We start from the raw sequence: 27,716 nt of genomic DNA, 5'->3' as shown, positions 1-27,716 counted from the left end.
TCATTTGAAATATTATGTTTTTACAAAAAGGTTAGACATAAAAGTATCTCCACCTTCTTGGTTATTTTTTCTTTTAAAATGTCTCAACATACTTATTTTATGGCAAACAATATTTTTTCACATATATGAACGGGTTTTTATGTTCCAGACACTGTGCTAGACACTGGGTATATCAGAGTAAAACAACAAAATTTCAACTGGGTGAAATTTAAAGATCTTATTGGCTTAGTGAGTGATTTTTGAGTTGGGCAGCATCCCACCCACCCAGCAAATAGAAAGGAAACTCTGAAGAGCTGTGCATAATGGAACACTTTTATAGGCAAAAGTGGGGGAGGAGTGGATTGTTTCAGTGTTAAATAACATGCCTATGGGTGATGGAAGTGAGCTGTGAGGCAAATTAACTCACTAGTGCTGTCTGGGATGATTACATTCTTGGTAGAAGCTGAATCTGCAGCATGAATAGATACTGAGTCTAAGCTTGATGATGTGGGCTTAGCACAAGTGACTTCATTTGGGGCCTGTTGTCTCTTTTTTAACGGTAGTGAACTGAGTATCATCTTTATAAGAATAAAGTACAAATATGATTGAGACTCACAAGATCAAAATATAGTTAAAAATACTTTTAGGTGATATTTATCCAGGAGATAAAAAGGCCTTTTTAAAAAACTTTTTAGTTATTTTAAAGCTCTAGAAGACAGAATGAAAAAGTTTATTTTTCAACCCAGCAAGCTTTGGGTTGGGAGAATTTTCTCTAAATTCTTCCTGAAAACAAAGGTCCTTTTTTTTAGCTCAGGTCACTCCTCTCACATACTATCACAGACAACTAAAAGTCATAGTCAACGCCTTTATTCTCCTTATAAATCTTTTGTCAGCCTTTATTAACAGTTCCTTTGGGTTCTTCCCTACCTTGGACTGAGGGCCTGGCTGCTGTAAGAAACTGCCTTTAAAATTCTGTTGTAAACAGAGGTTCTTACACTTTGTTATAAGTGGCTACACACTTGGGATCTTTATTTGGGGACACGCCTTATTTGGTAGCATCCTGGATTTGATGTTTGAGGCCATTTCTTAGGTTACTAGTCTTTGATCACTTGGCGAGACTGGAGATGAGAAGTATTTTTGTTTTTAAATCTAGAGTTCTGGCTTCTTTAGATGTCCTTTGCATTATGCTGGAGAAATGAGTGATTCTCTTCAGCTCATCTCTCTGTATTTTTACTTATTATACACAGCTCAAAGAAACCTATTGGCACTTTCAGTTTTCTTGCTGAAAATATCCTTAGGCCATTTTAATTTATTCACTGTGTATAATGTGTTGTTCACATCATCTTGGGTGGCAGCATTGTCAAACTTTCCTACACTTCATAACAGGTCACCTTTTCTTGAGTTTCCGATAGCAATTTTCTCGCTGTTTCTCAAGGCTTTATCAATAGTCTTCTCGAAGCTCCAGTCAAGATGGCAGAGTAGGTGCATGTTGTGCTCACCTCCTCCCATGACATCAAAATTACAACCTAATTATATAACAATCAACCTGAATAATCATCTAAAGACTAGCTGAGCAGCAGTCCTGTAACTAATGATATAAAGAAGCAGCCACGTCAAGACTGGTAGGAGGGGCGAAATGAGCTCGTCCCGCACCCACCTGTGGCAGCTGAGAACCTGGAGGGATATCTCAGCTGCAGAGGTCCCCACTCAGCAGCCAGGAGTCCCAGCGCCACACCAAGCTCCTCAGCCCACGACACCAGCACCAGGAAGAAGAACCCAGATAACATCTGGCGATTCCATCCTTCTGGGTGGGACAAAGGCTACTGAAAGGACCAGTGCACAGACTATCACAGGCACTCATCTTGGGCTCCAGTGAAGGGACAGTGGTTCAATGGCACCAGGGTCATGCAGGGAGAAGCTGAGTTGTGTGGCTACAGGGCAAGGGTAGGAGGGGCAGCTGCCATTGTCCCTGTGTTGAGCCCTTCCCCAACAGGGCCAAATCTCAATCTTTATTAGCGTGGTTAACTCCAAAAGCTCCACCCTGATGACTCCTTGAGAACCTGCTCTACTGCAAAGGTCTGCAGGCCCCAGCCAGTTGGTGGTTGGTCTCTGTACACACTGAGACTTTTACTGGGTGGACTCAGGCCTTCAGCAAAAGTCTCTAGGGCTCTGATTACCCCCCAACACACCCCTCCAAATATTGTGCCATCACATTGGGGATTAGGTTTAACATATGAATTTTGGAGGGACACAAAACTTTCAGTCTATGGCAGAGCCCTTTTGCCTTGGTCACTTATGTTAATCTTAGATAAACGAGTGCAGATTTACCTCTCCGCTAGGGAAAAGAGAGTCGATGTACATGTGATTAGCTAAGAGACATCTTCTAAAAATTAGGGCACAAACATGCCACCTAAGTCTGGCATCCATTGACGTGTGAAATATCACACCCTCTAGTCCTGTATGTCAACTTGAAAAAGGGGGACACTAATGTGATACACATGGCATGTTGTCATTCATTTAGTGGTCTTCATTTACCCAATTTTGTCACCTAGGAAATAAGTATAATTTAACACTTTAAAAATTTTTATTATATTAAAACCTAATGGTAATTGGTCCTATATATTCTTGCTTTGAACTGCTTTACAATGCCTAATCTTCATTTTAATCAAGATAGTGGATTGATATCATGAATGATTTTTATTCATGTCTGTGCTTACAATACTAAATGATCCAGTTTGGATATACAGCCATCCTCAATTCATTAATGAGTCATCAACCCATTTTTCTTCTTTAATCTATGTCACCAAGTAACACTGTTTCTGCATTTTTCTTAGTAGTTAAAAATACATTATTAGAATATGTAGTGGAAATTTAATACCAAGGTCCCAGTAATGAGGTGTTAGAATAATTTTTACCCATTTTTAGTCTTCAGTGCATTGTTGGATGCATTTAATATTTCACCAAAGTAGACATAACTATTTTTGTCAAATAGTATCTTGTCTAGTATTTTCTTTGCTGGTAGCAAAGAAAAATCTTCCAGTAATTTGTCTAGTATATTCTTCAGTGGTAGCAATTAGTATTTCTAATTCTGATAATATGTTCAATTATTTAAGCACTCAAGTTAATATCAACTACTTTCTTAAAAATATATTAAAATACATGTCATCAGAAATGTAAATTCCATTATATAAAGGTTTAAGAAAGGTTGTAAAATGAAAAAGAATGTATATGTTTATTATCTCCATATCGTAGGATACTTTAAACAAATTATCCTCTGGGAAAAATAAATAGTAACCAGAAAATCTTTTAACTACACAAGATTTTATGTCAACATGAATCCTATCTAATAATATGTGTCTCATAGCTAATAGCTAATACCCAGTTTTTCATGTCAGAAAAGAATTTTAAAAGTGTTTCTCATAGAATTTATATGTCACATTATATAGAGGAATCGTTTATATGTTTATTTGTTGGGGGCTGGGGATGCTGGATGGACCTTATGTAAGCCCCTTGAGAAATTAAGTAAATCCCAAATGAGGGCATGGAAACTGCCATATCTAGCAGTCTTTTGACTGAGTCATTCAGCATGAGCTCCCCATTTTCTAGAACATTCAATTTACCTTGTTGTTTCGACTTTACATTTCCCAAACATTCTCAGAGTGCTTACTCAATTTTGGTGGGGGGAAAAAAAGTGCTTTAAGAGTAATTTACACTTCTGAAGCATTTCCCAGTAGTTCACATGTGTACACTGTTTCACTTGATTTTCTTCAGTTACTGAGAAAAAGAGGGCAGCTGTTATTATCCAAAAAGAAAATAACTTTCCAATAGATGCAGGCCTGGGAAGATGTGGAACTAAAGCTAAAACTCAGGTCTTCTTATTCTGAGTGCAGTGGTTTTCTATAAGAGAGAAAAGGGAGGTGCATGTATCCAAAATAAAGCTGGGTGCAGTACTTAGGAAACTTACTACAGCTATGGAAAACGTTGATATCCAGTCTGTTGAAGGAGTGAATACCACTTAAAGAAATACTCCTCCTGGCTAAGAGTTCAATTACAGTGCCCTTTAACAGATAACATTTATCAAACACTTGCTATGTGCCAGACACGCTGCTAAGGGCTTTACTTGCATTATCGCATTGAAGCTGTGAGAGAAGCTCTGAGCAATAAAGTAATTTTCCCAAGTTCAAAATTTAATAAGTGGTAGAGCAGGAGTTCACACAATTCTTTGTCATTCGAAAACCTTTGTGTGCTCTTTAAGTGCCCTTTTCCACTGTCTTCCTCCATAGTCTTTTCCCATTTCCTTTCCTAATTTCTTTGAAAGAAAAAAAAAGAGAGGAGAGAGGAGGTATTATCAGGCACAAAGAAGAAAGGAAGGAAGCCCCCTTGCATCCATTAGCCGCCCGGGAATCGTGGTCGGGCTGCTCCCTGCTCAGCTCGGGGCATGCCCACTCGGGCCTCCAAGCGGGCTCGGGGGCCTTTCAGGAATGTGAAGTGCTCGTGCAGAGCGAATGCCATTGAAGCACAGCTAACCAATGTCAGAACTAAGGCAGCCGGGGGAGTGTCCAGGAAGGCCTAACCGAGGAGAAGACGAGCTGTGGCTAAAAGTAACTTTCCAGGCAAAGGAGAAAGAGCGTCTGCAACAGAACAGCAGGTGGAGCTACGGGAAGGGTCCCCAGACAGGGGGAGACGGGAGATGAGTGCTGTGGGAGCCCAGGAGTCAATCACGGGAGGTGCATCATGCTCTGAGGGTCCTTCTGTGTTGAAACAAGGAAACTAGACTTTATCCTCAGGGCGACGAGAGCCAGCAGACCCTTTGAATAGCAAAGTTAAATGAGCTTTCCTTTTCAGGAAATCTTAATGGACAGTATTATGTGGGATGAGCAGGGCACTTAGTCAAAGTAAAAGACTATAAAAACTGGACTTGTGAAATGATGACATTTCCAGTATAATTTCAAAGTCATAAATAAAAGTTATGTAATCTAGCGGCTACTCTAAGGAGACTGTGTTGGCCAAGAAATGTAAATGACTCAGCCTGGATGCTGGTCTCACAGAGTGAACACGCAGCCTCTTTCTTAAAGAGCCTCACATATTCATTCATTCATTCATTCATTCAACGGATATCTACCGAGCTCTCACTACGTGGCATGCACGGTGCTGGATGTGCAATGCTTGAAGCATTGTGTTCATCACTGGTGGGGGAAGTTAATTTGAAGCAATATGTGACTTAATCTATGCGTAAAGCCAAAGAAAGCAGCACAGACAGGATATAAAGCAAGTGTCAAAAAAAACAAAGAAAAGAGAGAGTAACTCCTGAGAAAGAAAAGTGAAAATGAGGTTTAAGCTTAAGAGAGCAAGCTTAAGAAAGCAAGCATCTGCTGTAAGTAACCATTTCATTAAAGGTGCACTAAATTGCGGAGGTTCTCTCTCAGGAATTGCATGTTGTGGGCTGAGATTAAGTGTAATAGGCTCCCGCATGAATTCTTCTCGTTACCTCTCTTGGAAGATCAGTAAATCTACTGAAAGGGTAATTTGGGCTTAGTGTTCACAATCCATTCATTTTACTTTTAATCTTTCCTGTTTAAAATTATAAAAATATAATGCAGATATAATCCAAAAGAGAACAGATGGGCCCAAATTGAGATTTCAGCTCCTCAAATAGGCTTGATATTGATAGCTATGCAATAGGCTGTAGACTTTTCACTCCTGATAGGTGGTGATAGAGCTTCTGCCAGTTAAAGGGCACTGCACACTATTAATTGCAGGAACCAAGTAAAGGACAACATAGGAAGGATAATATGTACCTCACCCTCCTGAACTCTTTGGACCTTTATGTGATTTTTAATGAAGGTTCTTCTTAATCTCATTGAAATTTCTTTCAATAATTCAACATAAAGGACAAAGGTTTAGGAACTTTTGTCCAGGACAAAAAGAAATAAAATATTTTGGAAGAAAAGGGTCTGTAAAATAAGACGATTATTTAATAACGGGAATGTGATTTTACAAAATATTTTTTTTCAAAACTGTGAGCCTGAATAAGGACTTATAATCACTATTTTTTCTGCTGTTAAACTACCACCATTTTGTCATATTGAAAAACAAACTAGCAAATTAAAAATAAAAAACAAAAAATCAGAAAACACCAAGCTCAGTCTTTCAGAAGCACCTTTCAGCAAATAATAAAGCCCTCTCTGATTTTCTGAGCCTCTCCTTGGCTTTTCCATTAGACATAGTCCCCATTCTGGGCCCATAATTTTCAAATTGATTCCCTGTTGATTTAACTCAGTACCCCATCCAGAGGGAAAAGAAGATTTTCACATCTAAGATGGGCGCATGCTACAAAAAGTGGTAAATATGTGGAAGCCCATTCATACCTTATTAAATTATGCTGATTTGAAACTGAATGATGGCTTATCATGTTCACAGTTTGCTTTTGTTTCCCCATATTAAATCAAAAGGTATTAAAGTATAAATTTCCTTTTCAGACTTGAAAGAAGTGAGTACTTACTTAGTCTAGTAGAGATGAGAAAATGGAATTTAAGAGTAACAATTTATCCTAAAGAAATTAGCAGCGTAGGACATTTACTGAACAAATATCCATTCCTTGAAATAATTGTTATGACATTTTAATGTATTCTCACCATGAAGCATTCCCTTATAAACGACTAAACCAGATCATGTCTTAACAATTATTTTATGAAAGAAAACTTCAACACCCTTTGAAGTTCCTATCATAAGACTATTAGAAAGAAAGAAAAAAAAACAACCCACCAGAAATGAAATACCAGAAAGAAGTGGTCTAAAACATAATATACAGTTAAGTAATTCATTTAGATGCTAAGGGGGAAAAAAACACCCACAAAGTCTTTCTAGAAATTCATTTTCATGATTTTCATATAACTCACTGGTCTATTTAAAAATAAATGCAGACAACTAATCTCTTAAATAATCATCAGAATACTGCCCTCTAAAGACAAATGCACTGTTGCTATTTTATTTTTTAAGGTAATTCACCCATTCCATCAAAAATAAAAGATCTCTAATCTGGGGTGCTTCTCTATAACTTGCTTTAAACATTCTCTCATGTGCTCAACTGCTGTTGGAGAGAAGTGTTGAGTTCTCTGAATATGTCATTTCAAGCTGCATGCATCTACTCCCATGCCAGTCAATTGTTTTTTATTGCAACATGGAAACTAAAAAGCATATTGGAGTTTTGCTATGTCATTATCTGAAAAAAATACCTCGTGAGTGAGTGATTGTAAATACCATATCTTTACATAGTCACCAAAAAGGAAAGAAGATTAAGTAATGAAAAGATTGTACCAGTCCTTCTAGAGCGTAGCGAGGGTCATCACTGATCCTATGAACAGAGACATCTAAAAGATGCTCTCCCTGGTACTACAGATCTCCTCAACTGCATTTGTTCTTCAACCAGTTTCTAATCATCTTGCTCCCAGCAAGAATCCGGTGTTTTGAGCCCCTGTTATGTTTTGTAACTGCATTGGTTAACAGAAACTTAGGCTGACCCTACTCCCTGATGGTGGTGGTTATGGGAGGAATAAATCTTTGCTAAGTAAAGACACATGGCTTTGGGATCAGCAGTCTTTTACCTAAACACTGTCCCATTCTGGTGCCCTTGGTGTATTTACAAAAGGAATCATTCATTAAAGCCACACAAGATATTTTTGTTGTTGTTAATCCTCACTTGAGGATAGTTTTTTCATTCATTTTTAGAGAGTGGAGGGGAAGGAGGAGAGGGAGAGAGGAGAGAGAAAGATCAATGTGAGAGAGACACGTCGATTGGTTGCCTCCTGGACGTGCCCCTGCTGGAGCCTGGGATCAGCCTGCAACCAATGTACGTGCCCTTGACCCGGACTAGGAATCGAACCCGTGATTCTTCGCTCTGCGGGCCTCCGTTCTAACCACGGAGCAACTGGACAGGGCCACACGCAAGATAATCTTTTGACTGCTATCTTCTCATAATTATTTTTCACAAGTTGCTCTTCCCTTCATTACTATTTTCTTGCCACAAAAATAGGCCTGTCTCTAAATAGCAAAGCAACAATTTTTGCTCACTGATTATTTTTCTTATTCTTTTAAAGATATGAATTTGTGTGCGTATTTATATATTTCTTAGATATTGTAGCTGCTAAATTATTATATGCAATAGTAAATGTTCAGACTCTTACCAACAATTGTGGAAAACATAACTTCCATGTATTCCTTAAAATAGGGCATGTTTGATTTCTGAATTGTTGCCATATAAATTGTAAGGCCAAAAATGGGCCCTTTTACTAAATATGCAAAGTTCCCCTTAAACCACCTTGAACTAGGCAGATTTGCAACATTTTAAACTGGCACTTCATCCCTCTTTCAGCAAGCATCCTCTGCAGATTTAATGATCAGGAACATCCTTCTGATGCATGCTGGGAGATATGGCTGCAGGGTACAGACCACAGCAGACAGTGTGTCAGATGAGGCAGAACTTCTTGTTAGGGGTGAGTATGCTAATAGTGCAGTCTGAAGACATGATCACCATAAATTATCATACAAAGGAATTTAAATGCATGGACTTTGAGCACATCAGCACTGTGCATTTTACTTTCAATTTTACAATATATGTCATTTTTTGCTTAACCTTTTGCCTTTGAAAATATTACATGGAAAACTGCTTCTTAGTAACAGACAAAACCTACAGATCCAACTTCAAGGTCCAAAGCACCTTTAGTAATAACTGGTCACGAAGTGTTTAATCAACTTAATGCCAAACAGAAATTTTAAACAGTTGAGCCACAGATATTTGTTTGTGTGTATATGTGTTTTTCAAATGCAAAACCAGTGGAACCCCCAGGCATGTTTTTTCCTCCACTAACTTCTAAATTCTGCTTCCAAAAACAGGAAAACAGCATGCCTAACACGGTGGCATTTACAACTGTTAAGTGACAGGGATTTTTTAAGTCTGAAAATGTCAACACACAGTCTTTCTGTGCAGAAATGACAGTTGAGTGATTTTTAACTATGAACCAGGCTGCCAAATTGTGTGACCCCAGAAAGCTACATATTATTTGAATTAAGTAAATAACAACAGCACCGGTTTCTTTTAGCATATCATTTCTCAGTATGGGAAATGCAGCTGCTAGCATGCATTCTTCCCCTTTCTCTCTCTCTCTCTCTCTCTTTCTTTCTTCCTCTCCCTTCTTTCTTCTTTTTGCTTTTCTTTTACCTTTTGTTGAGATACAAAGTACCCGCAGAAAATTTTACACATTATAACTGTACAGGTGCACAACTCAAAGAAAAATTACAAAGTGAACTCACCATGAAACTATCATTCAAGACAAAAACTAGAACATACCAGAACCCCACCTAGTGCCTCTCCCTTTCTTGTCTTAAACAATTACATTTTGGGTGTTATGAGTATTGCATGCCAAGACCCCTTGCATGATCTCTGCAAATCAAGATTCACAATTCATAGCAGAAACTGATATTTTAGGTTATCTTGTCTTTTGTTCGCTTGGAGTGTTTTCCAATTATAATTTTTAAGAATTTATCAATACTGTAAAAATCTTGAGCAGAAAATATAAGGTTTAGAGTAAGCTCCATCATCTCTTTGTTTTAGTTGTGTGTGTCATCAATGGCTTATTGATTTTTGGCAGTGCATCCATCATTGGTCCAAGTAAAATGTTGTTTAAGCAAGTGTGCATCTGGGTGCGTGGCAGCTTGTTCATTTTTGTGTGTGTTTGTTTCTGTTCATAAGGTTGTTTGAACTTCTTTACAGATTTATATCAAGAACGTGTATCTGTATTACGTATTATAAAGCATCAATTTTTTAAGGGCTCACCCTCTCTTGATATTCCATTTAGCAGAACATTTTCTTTTATGCCTTTCGAAGTTACAAGACTCATGGAACTGCTCACCCCACACTGCAGTCAAATTTATAGAAAATTGCTTGCTTCTCACGCTACAGTCTGTTTGAGATTATTTGTGTTTATTGCGTAGAGCTTGCTTGGTAATTTAGAGTGATGCTCCTGAAATTGGAGCTTTCCAAATGACTCATGCAGTTTAGAGGCTGATAATGAGAACCTAGGTATTTTTACAGGGCTGCGAGGGGCAAATTTAAGTGGCAAACTAACATTCTGCTTGTGAGTAAAATTAAACTCAACAGGGTTTAGAACATAATTCAGGTTCAGCTTTCTCGTGTTCTGCTCTTTTAGCCTTTGGCTTTATGCCTGGGAGATGATAAAATGCATAAATTGTGGAATTATACTCAAGAGCAATTTCAAACAGGTTGCTATTGTCTGAATATTCATGTACCATTCAGCTCAAACTTTCATTTGAAGTGAGTTTGATCAAGTTGCCAATTTTCTATTATGTGTTTTCATTACTTTTCTAAAATTAGTAAAAATAGCTTGCCTCTCTGCTTGGTTGGTCTTAGATTTAAAAACTGAACTAAGGGTTCTGGTTCTCCTTTTTATTCTTACTAATTTTTTTTTTTAAGTTAAGAACCCCTGGTAATTGAAGGAACTTGAATGTTTGAATATTGCTGTTTTTACTGTGGGTTTGTTAAATAAAACGCAAATAAATTTTACCCTGCCATTTTTTCCTCCCATCCCTTCATTCGTTGGTTTGTAAAGTTGAGGCATTCTGATAGTACAAGCCCCACGGGGCCAAGGCTAAGCCTTCTAAATGGAGTTTTTCTAATGGTGGCTACAATTCCAGCAGCAGAATTCCTAGAGCACCCTTACTCAAGGGTTTGTCACATAAAAATGGGAACGATGGAGACGCCTTTGCCATCCATCTTCTTGTAGAACAGTGTCATTGGATTGTCTGAGCAGTCCCTTTCCTCAAAGTTGAGAGCGAGGAACATTCTTGGGTGGCACCGAATATGTTTTCATAACCCTGTAATTCCATTTCAGTGAAGACTTAGGGAGCTAAAAATCTACATTCCCTACATCGATGAAGCTACTTTTATATCATCTCCTTTTCCATTAGAGATATTCTATGAAATTCTTTCGTGCATCTCACCAAATCCTGTAGTTCTTTACCTGGCCTCCCAAGCACACTCTGTTGGAGCTCAGCTGCGCAGCCCTAAGACACCCCGCCAGTGCCCGTTTAGAGCCTGAGTGTTCCTGACCGCAAGTGCTCCCTACCTTCTCCCATTCACTCCTGTAGTGCTATCTTCCCCCAAATGCTTGTTTCCGCTGTTGCTCTACTTTGCTGTGAATGCCAGTGCTGTTATTCGGCACCTCCATTCCACCATCATACTCCAAAAATTGCATTTTCCCATAAATAATCACCTGAAGCGTAAAATTGCTTGCTCTCATATCTTTAATAGTCAGTGAACCGGCATTATAACAGCACCATGCATAATGCGGAGAACCATAATAGAAGTAATGAATATGTTAAAAGAAATTATTATCCTAGAATATAAAAGGAAATTAAAGCCACACCTGAACATCTGTGCACAATTTAAGTCACTTATTCAAGTGTGTGATATAGCAACGATAGAGATGGTAAGACAAGACCGTGTTATAGGGAACCTCTTTAAAGATGGGCAGAGCTGTATTGTTAAGCGGGAGAAAGGAGATAGGCCATTAAGAGATAACCTCACTGAGGGGGATACAAAATTTATAAAGAACTGGTACTTCTAAACAATACGAGAAGTGACCAAACACAACATAAAAGACTCCAGAGAAAAGAGTGTTTATTTCTTTTATTTTACAAAAATTAATGTTAGAAATGTGTTTCCCAAAGTGAATATAAGGGTAGGAAACTATCATGGTTTAAATAATACATGTGTTTAGCTAAGCTAAGGCAACTGGGAACCAGAGCATGAGCTCTGTCAGGTCTGCCCAGAGGCAGAGGAAACAATAAAAATTTTACTTCTACTTACAAGGTTTTTTTAATTCATATTACTCTGCTTCTTAATGCAAAATAATAGGTCAAGGAACTCTTACGATTGTCAAAGAAGAATCAGTAATCTCTTGGTTCCTTCTGAATACACAGCCCATATGTCCTATTCCCCCCAAACTTGGACAATTCTCACTTCTTGAATTAGTTTCCAAGATGAATCTGACATGTGTTAAATTGAATTTGAGAAGAAAGAATCCATCTCAGGATGTAACTTTGTTGAGAGACATCTAACTGCTTTTAACCATTCATCCCTTCTCCCACCCATGACTTGATATTCAACCTGGAGTTCAACCTGTCTTTCAATCTTACTTACCTTAAACTTTCCATCAATTCCATTTCATTCTTTCCAAGAAAGATTTTTTCCCCTTGAATATTTTACCTTTAATCTCTCCCAATTCACTTAGTCACTTTTCATGGCAGAACTAAAACTATTAAAGTTTGAGTGTTTTGTCAATTAAAGAAGTCAAAAGGTATTTGTTGATAACTTGGTGATTCATGTATTCACTCACCCGTTCATTAGGCACCTACGCTGTACCAAGCACTGAGCTTAGCACTTGTGATGAAAAGATGAACACACCAAGGTCTCAGCCCTCTTTTTGGCTCTATATCCACTAGTCTACTGGTGTGAAAGTCACCTCTGGGAAAGGGGTGAGAAACACCAAAAAGAAAGCTCCTGGATAGCTTTGTCTTGCAGGGGAAATAATGAAATACTAAGAAAAAACGTAAGCAGAGTTACAGGCCCAGCTGCATAATCTGCGAGGCCTGGTGCGAAATGCGAATGCAGAGCCTTTCTTCAAAACCTGATAAGAATTTCAAGACAGTGTGACTGCATAGCATTAATCTAAATTTGGGGACATTCTAAGGTAGGGGCCCTCACCCGCCCTGCATAGCTATTAAAGTGGGTATTAATGTACAGAAACTAAAGGACTTTAGTAAAGAAAGGGGATCGATTATAGCAAAGTTGTCTAACTCTCAGTTTTCTCATCTGTGAAATTAGCATATTAGAGCTTCCTCAGAGGTTTTCTCAGCTTTTTACACAAAAGATCTTTTTTATTATTCTCCCCATGAGCCTTATGTTTTGAAAGGTTTTTTATTGCATTGATGTAAACAGAATTCACATTTCTATTTTAATTCTCACCCAAACCTCTTATCATCATGAGGTAGCTGGTGTTACCAAACTAGATAATTTAATTCCAGCCAACAGCAAAGAGACTTTACATTTTAGCTAGTTGCGAAATGTTATCTATTTTGTTTTGTTTTGTTTTCAAATAGATGAAAACAACCTAAAGATACCAATTACTACCTGACGGAGACCACTTTAGAACCTTTGATTAAATGCACTTCAGATTCTAAGCTGTAATTTTTAGTAATTTTCACTAGCAAGAGAGGAAAAGAGGAAAGTATGAGAATTTTCTGCCTTTTGCCCTTGAAGGATGCAAGTACTATCGCTTTCCCAAACAGATATAAAGGGAAACTCAAACTCAGTGAAAACCTCGAACATATTTCTGATATGTGTTGATTTGGAAATGAAAGCAGTATTAATGTGCTCCATCGTTACATCTCTCACAGCACTAGCCTTGTGAATCATGCAGATTCCAAATTAATATAAACATCTATCTCTAGCATCTACCACTTCAGAAAGTTTTCAACCTTTAAGGTACACAAATATTTAACACAGTATCTTTTGAAAGATAGATTTTGCTTCATTTTTCTTTCCCACCTTTGATCTAACATGCAATGACCTTATACTTGGAGTTTGCACAACCTTCATATGGTGAAGCGATGTCTTGAATTCAAAGTCTCTAGTGAAAAAGAGTTAGTAGTCAGAAAAAGTAAAGCTGCATTTGTCAATATGCTGTTATTTACGGATCAGTGGACAATGACAGACGTTTTCAGTGTAATTGTAATCCTAGTTAATCTCAATAGTAAGTAAATTTGCAAAATAATCTAAGTTTTAGAGCAGAATAAATTTTTTTTAGTTAATACATTTGTTTTTACAATATTAAAAAAAATTTTTAAATAAAAATACAAAATATCCTCCCTCTTGAAGAAAGCCGAATCCCACTCCTGCAATGTCTATTGGAATCCTTTGTATCATTACAGAAATTGTAGATAGCTGGTATCACTAGTATTAGATAAAATTATTTCAATAACTTATACCAATCACTTGCTTTTCTATTTTAGATTTCTTCTAGATTAATTAATTCAATTGACACCTATAAAATTTATTTCAGACACTAAATAACAGGTTTTTTTCTTTTCTTTTCTCTTATGCTCACTTCTCATATTGTTGCTTGCTAACCTGTGGGTCATTTTTAAAACTGACTAAAAAGTAACATTTTTTGGTCAGTCACATGTTTATGGGTGGATTCTCTGCATCACATATAGTTTGGCTTCTTGAGTGACAGTTGACTGAAGTGACCTTACTGGCTGAAATGATTGAAGATGACAGATAGATGACAGATAGATCTGCAAATAAAAAGCAAACAAATGAACTGTCATTGTATTCAGAAAACCAATGATGGAGATGAAATTTCTTGTGTTTTCTTCAGCCAGCAACTGCAAGGAGCCATGTACTTTTTTATATACGAATATTTCAGTTATCTGACTTAGACATGTTGGATTTCTTGATGGTAGGATTTTGGTATTTTGAAACAAAGACTCTGACTTCACTCTTACATTTTGAGAAAAAGTCTAGTCAGCTGGGTTTTATATATCCTACATATTTTTGAGTCACAACTTGAAAGGTGATCACATTTCACTCTGTACTTTGTCCACAGACTTAACCTATTTTTCTCATGTATCCATCCTAATATAAAAATGACATTTACTGTTACTTCACATTTATGTAAACTTGTTGAGATAAGTTCTTAGTGTGTGTGGTTATGTTTTAAGTGCAGATTTCATTCATTGTTTGGTGATTGCCTACTGTGGGCGAGGACAGTTCTAGTGTACACAAAGAAGTGGTGAGATGGGATTGGGAATAAGTGCCTTCTAATGCCATGGAGAAGAGCTTAACTTCTGTGCTAAAAGTTATGGATATCCCTCAAAGGGCCAAAGTAGGAAAGGGATGGGATTAGATATGCACTTTAAGATCATTGTTAACACTGCCGAGGGTGTTTTAGTGGAGCGTGAAACCCAGTGGCTTGCTAGTAGACCAAATTGGAGTCCTTGACAGGAAACCTGACAAGAAGTAAGAAGGTTTTTTTTTTAAAAAAAGGCAATGATAATAGAGATGGAAATGAGTGTACATACTTTAAAAAATAATGAGGAAGGAGAGAGAATCTACAGAACTTAGAAGCTCACTGGCTGTGAAAAATGAGAAATAGGAGGCAGAGATGAACACCAGTTGTGATGCTTAACTGCGTGTCCAGTGGGGATGAGGCCATGCATTTTGGTTAGACCAAGGCAGTGCCAGGTTATCCTTGGGATGCTATAGTAATTATTAATTGTGCCCCTTTACTTTCAAAACTGTCCTGGGTTAAATGACAAATTATGTGGCCACCCTAATGAAGAACGATCGTGCTTTTCACGTAATCTGGAAGCTAAGGTGAGAAATAGATTGAGGGTGAAGAGACTGCATTTAGGACAAGGCTCTCCAGAGAGAAATATCCAATAAGCAAAGAGACTTGTGGCTGTAGAGCTCGGAGGAGAAACACTGCAATTATGATGTAGATGTGAGCTTGACCAGATGGAAACGAAATTACACAGCTAGTGGGTGAAGAGGGAGAAGGTAAAGGTTCAGGATGGAACCTCCAGAAACACTAATGTTGAAGAGGAAGAACCGACAAAGGAGATTAGGAAGTAGCTGCCAGAGAGAGAGAGCGAGCTACTAGGAAGAAAACCAAGAAAATCAAGTCATAAAGAAAAAAAAAAAGAGAGAGAGAGAGAGACTTTCAGGAAGGAGAAAGTAGACAACAGTGACAAATACAAGTAAAATAAAAACCAATATATACCATTGGATTGAGCAATTTGAAAGCAACTGATGACCTTTTCAAAGGCAAATTCCCTGGGACGATGGGTATAACAAGTTTCAGTAAGTGGAGGAAGCAATAATGTATGCTAGGTGGTGCAATATCTTAAGGACAGCATGGGCTCTGAAGGCAGACAAACCATTTCACATCCCCACAAGCTCTTACTAGTTTTGTGACTTTGGGCAGGTTGCTTAACTTTGCTCACTTTCATTCATTCCATTCAATCCTCACTCACCAAACATTTATAAAGCACATAATATGTGGTAGGCACTGTGCTAGGAACCAGCTAACCATGAGTAACTTATGTCCCCATGGGAACATCTTTTTAAAAATATAATACAAGAAGTGGTATTCCAGACGCATGAGCAGCACATTTTGCTTTCTGATTATAAGCTCCATTAACAATAATAAAAACATTTTAAGTTCTTTCTGTATGCCAAGCACTGTGTTTAAAGGCTTCCTATGAATTAGTTCACTTTGTCCATTTGGCACATCATATGAACACAATATGAGAAGAGTGCTATTTTTAGTTCCAATGTGAAGATAAGGAAACTAAGGCTCAGGGACTTTTAGGAATTGTCTAATGTTACCCTAATAAGTGGAAGAACAGCGAAAAGAGTCCAGACAGACTGATTTCAAAGTGAGCACTTTAAATTAATATACTGCCTTTCACCAATTGCCAGACTGTTTCCATTTTATTCATAATTGTATCTCCAGAATATACTTAGCTCCTGACACCTAGAGTTCCTGACAACTACTAGGAAGGGAAAAGGAAGGAAGGAAGGAAGGGAGGGAGGGAGGGAGGGAGGGAGGGAGGGAGGGAGGGAGGGAGGGAGGGAGGGAGGGAGGGAGGGAGGGAGGGAGGAATCCTATAAGAAAAAAGGGGATGATATGACAAGGTCAGCCTAGGAGTTAGGGAATTTTTATCAAGGAGATGATATGTGGGCTGGATTAAAGAACGTGTAATCATTTGCTAAGCCAAGAAAGAGAACAGAAAGTACTCTACATCAGCTTGCAAATACAGCACTTTTTCACTCCCATAGGCCTCTAAGGATAGGCCTCATGTTCTCTCATCCTTCAAAGTACCTAATCTTTGACCCCATGGCCAGGAGATTCCACAGTATTAATCAACACTTTCTATCTTACACCTTGGCCTAAATGACCACTAAGCTTACAGACAAGTCGGAACTTCTTCTGACCCCTATATTTTGCCAATTATATAAAACATCAAATTCTAATGACTATTTTCTCAGAATGTCTTGTGGAGCTTTTTATCCAGACACCAGGTTTTGATAGAAAGGAATCACTCTGGACAAAATGCCGCCAGGAATATTGAGCATTAACAGATAATAGACCTCTTCCTCCATGACCTCCTCATTCTCTCATTTTAAACTTTCTTCCAGTTGCCACAATTATGAGACAAGTACAAAGCTCCTAATTGCTTTAAAAAGTGAATCACCTTCATCCCATTTGCTCCTGCTGTTCTTTCAAATCTTTGATAATTCATTGTTTCTTACCTAGTTGTGTGTGAATTATGCCAAGAGTCATGAAAGCAAAATATAACAAAACAGAACAAAAGTGGTCTTTGATGTCGGGAAGGATGTCCTTAAACTGACCAATATTACTTAAGCAGAATATTGAAAATGTACTTTATTTGTCTGTTTGTTTGTTTGTCTTTGAATTGTTTGGAAAGATCACCCTACTTGCTCACTTTTCACATACTTTATACAGACACAGCCAAAACCAGCCACTAATCCTTTCTAAAAACTGACCTGTTGGTCGTTGTTTTGAATACATTCTGTTTTCCGTGACTGCTACCTAGATTGTTTTAGGAATTTGTTTTCATGTGAAGCCTAGAATACAGCCTTGTAGAGCACATGCATACTACATGGCCCTTTTTTGATACCCAAATGAAGTCATCAAGAGCCCAAGTTCTAAGCAAAAGTTTTGCTCAATGTCAACCCAATGATTGACCACATCTTCAAGAAAGATGATGAAAAATTGGTAAGTACACGTTAGATTCTATCCCAAATCTTGTTTTATTTCAACCCCTGTTCCAAAATATGCAATTCTTAATTATTTTCTTGCTTTTGTGTAACACCAGTTAACATGTAGCCCGATGTCTGAGTGATTCTTCATTGAACGACACAGAATCCACACAGATTGAATGGAGAGAGGACTAACTAGCATTGGTGGGAAGAAACTTTTACTGACTTTTATTGCAGATTGGATTTTGTGCTCCCAAACACCTGGCAAAGGTAATGTCTCCATTTCACTAAGTACTTCTTAATATGGAATTACAAAGGCAATTAGCTCTCTAATGAGTTGGAGCAACTGAGGTGAAAGAGTAGGGAAAATACTGAACACCAGATGATGTCTGTTAATGCCAAGGAAAAAAAGTGACTTATTCTTGGTAAAAAATAATATTTCAAATAGATTATTCAACTATTTTTTTCTCTCCAAACTAAAGTGTGTAGACCTTATTGCATGGTATATTTGGGGGAAATCTAATTTGACCCATTAAATGTAAAGACTGGCAACCATGAGCACATGGGTCTCTACCCTATGTTATTGATTGAGTGCACCAGTAGCTTTTACATTTGGAAACTTGCGGATCATTGCTGAGGTCCCTAAATAGTGAGGGAGAATGGGAAAAAATAGTTCCTAGCTTTATAAAAACAGTTTATTAAAAATAGAAAATATCCTGTACAAGATTCAAAGCAGGCAGGCATTGAAAAACTGAAATATAAAAGTGACAGCCGCAAGGTTATTTATTACACTGAAAAAATAAAAATAAAATGAAAAGTATTGGGAAAGGTTAGATGTGTTACTGTTGCATTTGGAAAAGCAAGATCTTTGGGAACCAGGGCACTTAGCACAGGAGCTAGTTTATAGCTGTTGCTCAGTAAATGTTGGTTGCGTCTGAAGCCTCATTTAAAAATGACTCAGGTTGTTAAAATGGCTTCGATAGTAACCGTTTTACCCAGCCCATATGGTGTAGCATTATAAAAATAACCCAGGCCGGAATCTGAATCTCACTCTGCCACCAGCTGGACCACCACAGGCAAGTCATATTACTTCATCTGAATTCTTCATTTTTAAAATGTGATAATAATATCTAATTTGCAGGTGGAAAAGGAGAATAAAATGAGATTTCAAATGAAAGAAAGCTTCTCAGTAAATGGTAGATACTGTTGTTGATATTCTAAAGTAGAGGAAGGATTTTCGTTTCCCAAATCTTTGAGATTAAGGAGATGAATCACTGTTCTTTATGGTATGTAAGGGCAGGAAAATGGTATACAATGATCCAGAGGGTGATCCTATCTGATTATTCATTGACTGAAATATTCAATAATATTCTGATTATTTTGTTCATCTTGTTCAATTACAATCTGACAGTACATTCTACAGTTACTGGGAGCATTTTGACTGCCTCTCCTTCCGCAGGGCCGGATTGGCGTGTTGATAGGCAGTATTGTGCTCTCGGCCAGTGCACTGTCATCAGGATGAACTATGAAAACACCGTCAGGGCCATCTCAGTATATTAAGTTAACTGAGCCAATGAAATCTTACATCACTTTCCTGGAGTGGATCGCTTCCATTAACACGTATTTATATGCACTGAACATTCCGTTGTGAAGGCATCTGTCCTTGAGCAAAATGCAATAGCTGCCTTAGTGTGTAAGGAAATATCCCATATGTGAAATAACACTGAAGGGCTTCAAGTCCAGATACACAAATTCACCAAAAGGATAAGACTGAGTGAAAAACATTAAATACACAAATTATATTTCATTCTAAAAAAGATGTGTAGATGAGGCTATAACAGAGAGATCATGTTCTAAGAGTACTGCTTTTTATCAGTTACAGTCATCACTACCTGCCTGCCTAATAGTCACCAGCTTGATATCACACAAAATGAGCACCAAATACATATTATTAAGTTGATTTACATCACAGTATTCACTATTTTTTAACACATAAATGTGAAGGTTTACATAGGACTTTGCCATAACTGGTAATAAGCCAGGCAAAAATTAAAGAGTAGAAGCCTTTAAGACCACCACCCAGGACTCTAAAGGATTAGGAAGTACTTGTGAAATAAATATTTTTATTTTCAAAAATTTGAAACTAAATAGTATGAGTGGTTTTCAAGTTCCATTTGAATTATGTCTTAGATTTTAAAGCATTCTAGGTCAAAAGCACAAAATTTCAAGCAAAGGGAATGTTTTATAAACCACACAAGTTAATTATCTATATAAAAATGTCAGATTTCTAATTTTCTCAGCATTCTGATTTGGTTAATTTAATTGTTTATTAATCACAGAAAACTGTGGCATAAAAAAAGACTGTTAGAATTAAATGTTTTGTTCAGAAGGTGATTGGTTCATATAATTACTTCTTTTGTGCCAACTCAAGAAATACAACTGTTATTAGTAAACTTCACTTGAAATACCTAATCACTGTCTCAGAGACTTTTTATCACTGATCTGTATTTATCAGTACATCAAAGCTCACATATTTGTCTCACAACCTCAGCTCACAGAATGTTAAGTCAAGCTAATAAGCAACATCTATCATACCCCAATGAACCAGATAGTCTGCATTACAGACACTCTCCCTGTAATCCATCCATTATATGGAGCATCTGTTACAAATTATCCAACCTCCAGGACTGCTCATTTAAGTGCTTTTTCAAGAGCCTACTGTCTTCATTTCTCCAAATGAGTTAGATAGTGACATCGGAATTGTACCAAGTTCACTGTCACCATGTGACAGCAGTCATCTATCAGTCTGTGCCAGGCTCTAATGGTACATTGCATAACTAAAAATGTCTTACAGTTGTATAGCAAAAATCCTCAGAGTATAAGCCAGCAGCCATCAAGAAACACTAAGTCAGTTCTTTTTCTGTTATATCTGCTCCAAAAGTTAGGCACGTAGTGAGTAATACTCATTTTTTAAGTCCTTAGGAGACTATTGATCTGCTCAGTTACTTAATATGTGAAATTAATGACCCCAGATACATGTTTGTCAATTTCTGTTCATTTATATAACCATAAAACATGTCCCTAGTCTCAAATAGATATCTTGTAGAACATGTTGGCATCAAGGAAAATCATAAAAGAAAATCTAAATCAATGAAAATAAGTGCAAATTTATACCTCAGAAAAAAACATATTAAGGAAAGTTCCCTAGTTACAGTTTAGTCCGTAGTATTGTCAAGAGTGCACCTGACTTAAAGAGAATGGTTTTAATAAATGTGTTGCCCTAATGTGTCATTGGAGATGCTAATTACAAATTCATTTCATGGTGTATTTGGGAAAATAAGTCATAGGGACGTCTATAAATTATTCATAAGTGAACAGTGAGACTGAACAAATTTAAAAGTCCATGTAGTCATTATTTTCTTGATCTTAATTTGCATCACAGAATTGTAATTAGTCATACACAATAAACCCAATATCGGATTTATAGAAAGCTTTGTAGAAACATGGTACCTTGCATATTTTAGGACCCCATATGGTATTTTCCTACAGGATTTCTTTAACTCATCTGTTTTCAGAATTTTTGTCATATTAGCTTAATAAGTTAATTTTAGTATAGCATCTGGGTTGCTTGAGGTTTTAAATAAACAAGTTGATTATTTTAAATTATTCTATACAGTGTATACAATAGACCCTCAAATATCTATTTTCCATTTCAGAGAGATCACCTTCGATGGATGGACAGAGTTACTTTTATATTGGAATGTATGTGGAGTGTACAACTTCAGCTCACTTTGTAATACTACATTAAACATTTATGCCTACTAAACTACCTTGAATCTTTGGTTAATTTACCTTTCACCTGAAGTTTGCGATAATTGACAGAGAAGTGTTTGTATTTTCCTAAAAAAGAACACAAGAATTCTTTAAATAAACATCTTAAACACAGTGATGTAGAGAGTCTCACATTGGTAATTAAATGCTTCAGGCAAAATTGGCACAAGTCACTTTAGCTCACAACTCAGTGGTCTGGGCCAGTCACGTTGTACCATCTAACCGAAAGGAGTCAGAGTTCCAATGACAACTACATGCTCACAAACTATCCCTACCACCAGTGTGGGGAAAAGGTGGCATAGTTTTTGTTTTTGCTTAGAACAGGAGTAGAAGATGGTCATACTCTCAATAAGACTGCAAGAGCCTGATGCGCAAAGCATCTTCTGAAACTACCACTATCACTGAAACTACGCTGACAATGTCTGCCGACCAACAACAGGACAATAAAAGAACAAGTAAAGTGATGCCCTGGGTGATGCAGAAATGCCAGGTATTCAAGCTGGATTCAGAAAAGGAACAGACACTTGGGATCTAATTGTGAGCATTCTTTGGATACTGGATTGCACCAAAGAATTTCAGAAGATGGTTATCTATGTTTTATAAGCTACAATACTTTGCATCAATTATGAAAAGCTATGGGTTGTTCTGAAAGAAATGGGTGTGCCTCAGCATTTGATTGCCCTGTTGTATAATAAATTGTGGACAGAAAGCCATAGTCAGGGCAAAATATAGAAACAGAATGGTTTCCTATAGGCAAAGGTGTCAGACAAGGATATATTTTGTCTCCCTATTTGCTTAATCTCTGTGCAGAACACATACAAATAAACTGGGATAGACTCAGAGAAAGGAGGAGTGAAGTTAGTGGAAGAAATATCAATAACTCAAAATAATGCAGATGATACTATCTTACTGGCAGAAGGTAGCAATGATTTGAAACAACTTCTACTGAAAGAATAAAGTGCCAAAGAAGGGCTGCATTTGAACAGCAAGACAAAAATTATGACTACAGAAGAAACATAGAACTTTAACAAGATAATGCTAAAGTCCCTCAGCATTTTTTCATGACTCCATCCCACCTTCCACTCCACCCTATTCTTTGCAGCACACACACACACACACACACAGTTATTCTCACAAGAAGTGTTGACCTAAATATTAAAAACTAAATGCAAATAGCAAAGATGATTCATATTCTGGATTCTGGCTATATGGAGTATATTCAAAAGAAATAGGAATACTAAAGAAAAGATTTATGTGTCCACTAAGATTTTGGATTGAATAAAGGAGTTTTTGAACTATCAGTGGATATATCAGCCAGCTAAGGGCCCAGCACTTTATTATTTTGCCCTATTTGCAACTGTTGGGGCCCTAATTTGTGTCCAGGAAGCTCTGCCATGTATATTTTGATCTATAATTTGAGAGATGAAACCTTTGACAACAGCTTTAATCTCCTGCAACAGGTGCCTCCCCACACTTATTGAGTCTTCTCCTGAGTTTAACATGGACTTCACTTAACTTGTACAGTCACCAGCTACACCTAATTTAATCCCTACCTGAAATCCATGACTTCCTTGACACCTATCATGCCAACTTATAAATGCAGTAAACTCTGTTGCAAGCATAGGGCATGAAGAATCTGATGGAACAATGTTGACTCAGCCCCTATAAAGTTATGTTTTTCATTTCATATAAGCTGTCAATGTTCAGCAATATTACTGTTGAACAATTAATGATTCCCTATCACATTGCCCACGATGACTGTTCCTGACACTTTCAACTCTCTTTAGGCTTCAGACTAGCATCTTCCCATCTCCGCACTTCAGTGATATCACCATAACTTGTTTTCACTCTGAGATCTTCCTCCAGATTTCCCCTTTCTCCAGATTCTACTATTATTCTTCCAATTGATCTAAGCATGACATTTTGGAATAATGTTTTGTTCCGACTCTAGACTCTTTCTATATAGTATCAAATGAATTGGTTCACCTCCCATTTAAGAACATTTACAGGCTCTCCACTCCCTTCATAAGAAATTCAAACTTACTGTCCTGGTGTTTGAGGCCTTCCCTCAACTTCCTTTTCCCATCCTCTATGGACTTCTGCTACTCTGATCAAGCTTACACGTTCTGCCTTCCCTTTCTTAAAAAATACCTGAAATTTTCCAGTCTTTTGGCATATTTTCTTATCCCCTTTTGCCACAATAAATAAATTAATTAATTTAAAAAAATAAATAAGTCACCTGCTCCATCTTTAAGTACCAGCCCAGAGAAACTGTTATTTTGGAATTTTCACTGAAAAATCCATCCTTCCAGCCACAGTATCTAAAGAACTTTCTGTGCCCCAGAGATACAAAGTGAACCTCTAAGTCACTTGACTAGAAAAAGACAAGGCCTGCAATGAGAACTGAGGTCTCCTGGTATCTAGTCAGCCTTCACATGGTAGTTTCTTCAACCCTTTCAGGCCTTTTTTTTTTTTTTTAAATGAATGTAGCAATGAGAAACACACAGAATATTTAAGTATGAGTTTTTAAAAATGTTGGTCTGAAATTCTCTGATTTTTCAATACTTCATTGAACTTTATTGTCATAAGAATGTTGATTATAGTAGTACATCTTTAATAAGCCCCAAGTCTCTATACAAAATGATTATTCCATTATCCTGTAGGTAAATTATTAAATCATTTTAATAATTTCATTGCATTACGTGTTTACCTATTTGGCTGTTTGCTGCGAGTCAGCCAGCTGTTCTGTTTTCCCAGTTGACTTGTCATTTTTCAGTTCCAAGGTGTTTATCTGTAGTAATTCAGTATTTTTGGATATGCTCTTTTCTGGTCATTTATGCTTATATATAACCAGTCTTAGCACAGAGAAGAAATTATTCCAACTTTAATCTTTCATAAACCAAAGGAATTCTCAGTTATCCTTTGTATCTTAGGATGCTTTCTGTCACAAGTAATAGAAAGCCCAACTCAAGTTGGTTTAAACAATAAGGAAACGTATTGGCTCTCATGACAAGAAGTAGATTTTTAAATTGGTTGATCCAGTGTCTCAAGTATTTTTTCAAGGACCAAAGTTGGCTTCATCTCTTCACTTTGTCGTCTGCAATGTTGGCCTTGCCCTAAAGCTCACTGTAGTCATAGTCTATCTGCCCAAATAATAGAGGCTAAATGATTTTTTGTGCACATACAACAGGACAAAGAACTAACAAATCTCTACTAATGTCTATCCCTTCATCTGGTTTTGCCAGTTTATACCATATGGTTACTCTTGAACCAGAAATTATGATAAGAAGATTGCCATGACCTGATAGGCTTAGACCTAGCTTCCCGAACCACTCACCAGCAAGGGCTGGTGAGACAGCCAAGGTGGACATAGACGAATCAGGACCATCCATATAATGAGGGGCTAGTTCCCTACACTGCCCTGGGACAGGTGGAGTGAATATTAGGGAGGCAATCACAAAGTTTATTTCATCTCTATAATAAATTTTCTACCTCTAAATCCACTTTCAATCAATAAAAAATTAGACTAATTTTTAACCCTCTGAAGTCTATATGTTCTGTCTGTGCTGAACCACGTGAAGCAGTGTTGGGTAGTAATGAGTAGCATGGAGTTAAAATTCAGATACATATGCAATCAAGAATCAGAACTGAACCCCAGGTTCACTGTTGGAATGTTGTACAGCCTTGGATGAGTCATCTGAACTTTCTGAGACTCAGTCTTCCCATTTGTGGAAAAGAGGCATCAATACCATATTTGCTGTAAATATCAGAGAAAGCTCCTAATGTTTAGCATGATGCTTCTACCTGATAGGTGGGCATTAAATCATTACCATTTCAACATTACTTTTTTTTTTTTTCATTTTACATTATAAGCTCCTCGGAAAACAGAGATTGTTTGTTGAATCTGCCAACAATAGTACATTTTTTTCTTTTTAAAGTCATTTTCACATCTATTTTTATTCATTTTGTTAAAACCAAGTATGGTGCATAGGTTCTTGTTTACATTGGTTTAAAAAAATGAAGCATTGTGAGATCTATGACGTTTACTTACCATACCCTAAATAATTCTCACAATAATGACATAAGATAAATAGTACAATTCCCTTTATAAAATGTCAAGAAACCAAGACTAATGAGGTTCAGAAACTTGCCCAAGGTTCAGAAACATGCAGAAAAGAATCTTATTCCCGTTTTGACTTTTTAAAAGAGCATTTAAAAAGTCAAAACTGGAATAAGATTCTTCTGACTCTATGCAAGTATCTTTTCTTTAGATAGTTTTTCTTGAAATAGAGGGTGCATAAAAACTTCTAGGTGTATTATACAAAATACAGTTCTGAGACTCCAGTCACAGAAATTGCAATTTAGTCGCTCTTGAGAACAACCAAGGAATCTACTTTTTTTTTTTTTTACAAACATGCCAGAGATTTTGTTGCTCATTAAAGTCTGAAAGACACTAATAGCCTGTTTGTTATTGTTTAGAAACACACCATGATTAGATGGGTAGTTAATAAATACCATTTAATAAAGAAGAGAATCTAACATAATTAGAATCCTACTTTTTAATGTATACTAAGAGTCTTTTTTCAGAATAATGCTATGATTTTGTAAAGGTATATTACTCTTTCTCATATTTTAATGGGTCAAAAGTGAAAATGTGTGCAAAAATAACTCACGATCTATGCTAGGCTGTTAAATTAATAAAAAGTATTCAATCATTTTTTATAAATCTATATTTATAATGGACTATGTGCCAAGTACTGTACTAGCCATTGGGAATACAGTAGTGAACAAATTAGGAGCACGATTCCAGCTCTCCTGTACCTAAAATCCAAAGAGGAAAGCCACCATTAATAAAAAGAGTCCCATAAATGTTAGAAAGCTTCAACTGTGATTTCAACTATGAATGAGAGGTACATGATACTATGAGTGTATATGGAGTGATATTACCTAGGCAGGGCATTCAGAGAAAGTCTCCGCCATGGAAGTGAAACTAAAGCAAAGATTTGAAATTTGAAGCCTAAACAGGTATTAAATAGGCAAGTGAAGAGGGACATGAATTTTATGCTGAGAAACCAGGTTACCTAGATCACAGGTAGGTAGGTAGATAATAATAATCTGATTATGATGACAGATAGATAGACAGTTGATGTGATAAGTGGTGAGCTTTATCAAATTAATTGAAACAAACTTGCTTTTGAAAAAAATTATTTGAACTGTTTATCTCTCATACAGTCAGAAAGTGTCACTTAAATGAGGCTAGTAAATTGTAAAGGAATCTAAGAATGTCCTCTAGACTTCATGAGGAACATAGGATGGCAAGGAAGCATCTGAGGAGAAGTTAAAGAAGGAAAGATGCAATATTACATGAAGCTGCACTCTGCCAACCTAGTATGTCAAGAGTAAGTCAGGAGACATTTTTTGCATAAAAATATACTATCAACACAGCATGCTTCCTAAGTAAGGTCGTAGCAAAATTCTTCATAATTCTATTCTAAAGATGAAAATCTCAACAACCAGCTATTAATAGGTATTAGTAATACATGATGAACTACAGAAAATCTATTAACATCGTTGATTATTACTTTTTTAAAAATATATATATTTATTGATTTTAGGGAGAGGAAGAGAGAGAGAGAGAGAGAAAGAAACATCAATGATGAGAGAGTCATTGATCAGCTGCCTCCTGCACGCCCCCCACTGGGGACTGAGTCTAAAACCCAGGCATGTGCCCTGACCGGAATCTAACTGTGATCTCCTGGATCATAGGTCGATGTTCAGTCACTGGGCGATGCCAGCTGGGCTGATTATTACTTTTTAATGAAATGTTTTATAGTTATTTATGGTTGTGCTTTTTATTTGTGTCTGTGTAAAATGGTTCTTGTACTGGATGGTTCATTGTATATAATTTAACTACATGATAAAAATAAAAAATATTCTTTGTAGCCTGAGTTACTGAGCTTATTCCTGTACACTAATCTAATCTTCTAGATAGTCACTAAATCTCTTCGCTTGGTGTTAGAAGACATGTTCAGGACTCTGC

General features: G+C 37.0%; 1 protein-coding gene across 1 annotated transcript in view; it reads left to right on the top strand.

Moving 5' to 3' along the window:
- The window catches only part of CNTN5 (contactin 5), a 968,886-nt gene that overhangs the window by 871,096 nt on the left and 70,074 nt on the right, over nt 1–27,716 (top strand). Inside the window, exon 16 of the mRNA XM_081155637.1 lies at nt 8,351–8,471. Coding sequence (XP_081011763.1) covers nt 8,351–8,471 — 121 coding nt within the window. The remainder of the gene's footprint in view (nt 1–8,350; nt 8,472–27,716) is intronic.

The sequence above is a fragment of the Miniopterus schreibersii genome, assembly GCF_964146895.1.
Source record: "Miniopterus schreibersii genome assembly, chromosome: 12".
In the NCBI taxonomy this organism is placed as follows: domain Eukaryota; kingdom Metazoa; phylum Chordata; class Mammalia; order Chiroptera; family Miniopteridae; genus Miniopterus; species Miniopterus schreibersii.
Note: the sequence above shows the minus strand (reverse complement) of the source record. Positions and strands in the feature narration are given on the sequence as shown.